This window comes from Muntiacus reevesi, chromosome 1, assembly GCF_963930625.1.
Source record: "Muntiacus reevesi chromosome 1, mMunRee1.1, whole genome shotgun sequence".
NCBI lineage: Eukaryota > Metazoa > Chordata > Mammalia > Artiodactyla > Cervidae > Muntiacus > Muntiacus reevesi.
The window spans coordinates 191522240-191525312 of NC_089249.1; the positions used below are offsets into that span (position 1 = coordinate 191522240).

General features: G+C 38.2%; 1 protein-coding gene across 1 annotated transcript; it reads left to right on the forward strand.

Annotated features, from left to right (window-relative positions):
* The first annotated feature begins 2402 nt into the window (after positions 1 to 2402).
* LOC136166108 (small ribosomal subunit protein uS8-like) lies at positions 2403 to 2857 on the forward strand. Its single transcript, XM_065932155.1, has one exon. It carries the CDS (start codon positions 2437 to 2439, stop codon positions 2827 to 2829), a length of 393 nt encoding a protein of 130 aa, XP_065788227.1. The 5' UTR covers positions 2403 to 2436; the 3' UTR covers positions 2830 to 2857.
* The last annotated feature ends 216 nt before the right edge of the window (positions 2858 to 3073 follow it).

Genomic DNA, 3073 nt, shown 5'->3' on the forward strand with positions numbered 1-3073 from the left:
AGTGTACACATGAAGGATTCATTTGCCTTCTTGGAGAATGCAGCTTACTGTCATTATGTAAAGTTGCTTTTTATCTCAGGTTTCTTAGGTCTGAAATCTGCATAGTTTGAAATTGATATGCCAATGCCACCTTTCTTTTGATTAGTTTTGGCATGGTACATCTTTCTGTATCCCTTTACCTTTCATCTACCTGTGTGTTCATATTTAAAATGAATTTTTTTTTTTATACAACATAAAATTAGAATTTTTAGCATCTGATATTAGTGTATGTGTCTTTCATTTGTTTTGAGACTATTGGTGATTGAAGTGGTGATTACAGTTGGGTTAATATCTACCATACCTTCTACTGTTTCTGTTTGTTACCCTGGCTCTTTTGTTCAATTTCCTTCCCCCTTTTTTCTACCTTCTCTGGCTTTAATTGGGCATTTTACCTGATTCTTCATTTTATCCTCTTTTATGCTACCAATTACATATTTTAAAAAAAAGCTTTTAGTAGTTGCCCTTGAGTTTTTGGTATACATTTAGAACTAACCCACATCCTCTGTCAAGTAACACTAGACTTCTGCAGTGGTTCTACAGGTACCTCATACCAGACTATTCTCAATTCCCCCATCTCTTATTTCACTCCACAAGGATTTCATTAGCAATGTCATCATTGTGTTTTTTTTTTTTTTTTTACATAAATTAGTTTTTACATTTGCTATATATAATATAAAAATTGTCTTCTTCAAGACAGAAATATAGATCAGTGGAACAAAATAGAAAGCCCAGAGATAAATCCACGAACTTATGGACACCTTATCTTCCACAAAGGAGGCAAGAATATACAATGGAAAAAAGACAACCTCTTTAACAAGTGGTGCTGGGAAAACTGGTCAACCACTTGTAAAAGAATGAAACTAGAACACTTTTCTAACACCATACACAAAAATAAACTCAAAGTGGATTAAAGATCTAAATTTAAAACCAGAAACTATAAAACTCCTAGAGGAGAACATAGGCAAAACACTCTCCAACATAAATCACAGCAGGATCCTCTATGACCCACCTCCCAGAATACTGGAAATAAAAACAAAAATAAACAAATGGGACCTAATTAAACTTAAAAGCTTTTGCAGAACAAAGGAAACTATAAGCAAGGTGAAAAGACAGCCTTCAGAATGGGAGAAAATAATAGCAAATGAAGAAACAGACAGAGGATTAATCTCAAAAATATACAAGCACCTCCTGCAGCTCAATTCCAGAAAAATAAATGACCCAATCAAAAAATGGGCCAAAGATCTAAACAGACATTTCTCCAAAGAAGACATACAGATGGCTAACAAACACATGAAAAGATGCTCAACATCACTCATTATCAGAGAAATGCAAATCAAAACCTCAGTGAGGGACCATTACACGCCAGTCAGAATGGCTGCTATCCAAAAGTCTACAAGCAATAAATGCTGGAGAGGGTGTGGAGAAAAGGGAACCCTCTTACACTGTTGGTGGGAATGCAAACTAGTACAGTCACTATGGAGAACAGTGTGGAGATTCCTTAAAAAACTGGAAATAGAACTGCCACATGACCCAGCAATCCCACTCCTGGGCATACACACCAAGGAAACCAGATCTGAAAGAGACACGTGTACCCCAACGTTCATCGCAGCACTGTTTATAATAGCCAGGACATGGAAGCAACCTAGATGTCCATCAGCAGACGAATGGATAAGGAAGCTGTGGTACATATACAATATGGAATATTACTCAGCCATTAAAAAGAATTCATTTGAATCAGTTCTAATGAGATGGACGAAACTGGAGCCCATTATACAGAGTGAAGTAAGCCAGAAAGATAAAGACCAATACAGTATACTAACGCACATATATGAAATTTAAAAAGATGGTAATGGTAACCCTATATGCAAAAGAGAAAAAGAGACACAGATGTACAGAACAGACTTTTAGACTCTGTGGGAGAAGGCGAGGGTGGGATGTTCTGAGAGAACAGCATTGAAACAAGTATACTATCAAGGGTGAAACAGATTACCAGCCCAGGCTGGATGCATGAGACAAGTGCTCAGGGCTGGTGCACTGGGAAGACCCAGAGGGATCAGATGGGGAGGGAGGTGGGAGGGGGGATCAGGATGGGGAACACATGTAAATTCATGGCTGATTCATGTCAATGTGTGGCAAAAACCACTACAATATTGTAAAGTAATTAGCCTCCAACTAATAAAAATAAATGGAAAAAATTAAAAAATAAAAAATAAATCAAATATAGAACAATCATAAAAAAATTGTCTTCTTCTAATCTGCTTTCATCATTTGTATTCTTTTTATGAATTTTTTCTTTTTATGAGTTTTGAACATTTCTTTCAAAGCAGGTTGACTGAACCCATAATTCCGTGCGCTCGCCCTCCCGTCCTCTTTCCGCCATCTTTCCGTGCCGCCAGAATGGTGCGCATGAATGCCCTGGCTGATGCTCTCAAGAGTATCAGCAACGCTGAAAAGAGAGGCAAACACCCGGTCCGTATTCGGCCATGCTCCAAAGTCATCGTCAGGTTGCTAACAGTGATGATGAAGCATGGTTACATTGACGAATTTGAAATCATTGATGATCACAGGGCTGGGAAAATTGTTGTGAACCTCACAGGCAGGCTAAATAACTGTGGAGTGATCAGCCCCAGATTTGATGTGCAACTCAAAGATCTAGAAAAATGGCAGAATAACCTGCTCCCATCCCGTCAGTTTGGTTTCATTGTACTGACAACCTCAGCTGGCATCATGGACCATGAAGAAGCAAGACGAAAACATACAGGAGGGAAAATCCTTGGATACTTTTTCTAGGGATGTAATAAGTACAAATAAAATGCCTTGGGGGGGGGGGGGGAAGCAGGTTGACTAACATCAACTTCAACGTAATGACAAACACCCTCAATTTTTGTCTCAGAAAGTTCTTATTTATTTTTTAAGGATCATACTGCTTGATATAGAATCCTATACAGTTAAAAAACTTTATTTATTTTTGGCTCCCCTGGGTCTTTGTTGCTGCATGTGAGCTTTCTCTGGTTGAGTCCCGTAGGGATTTCTG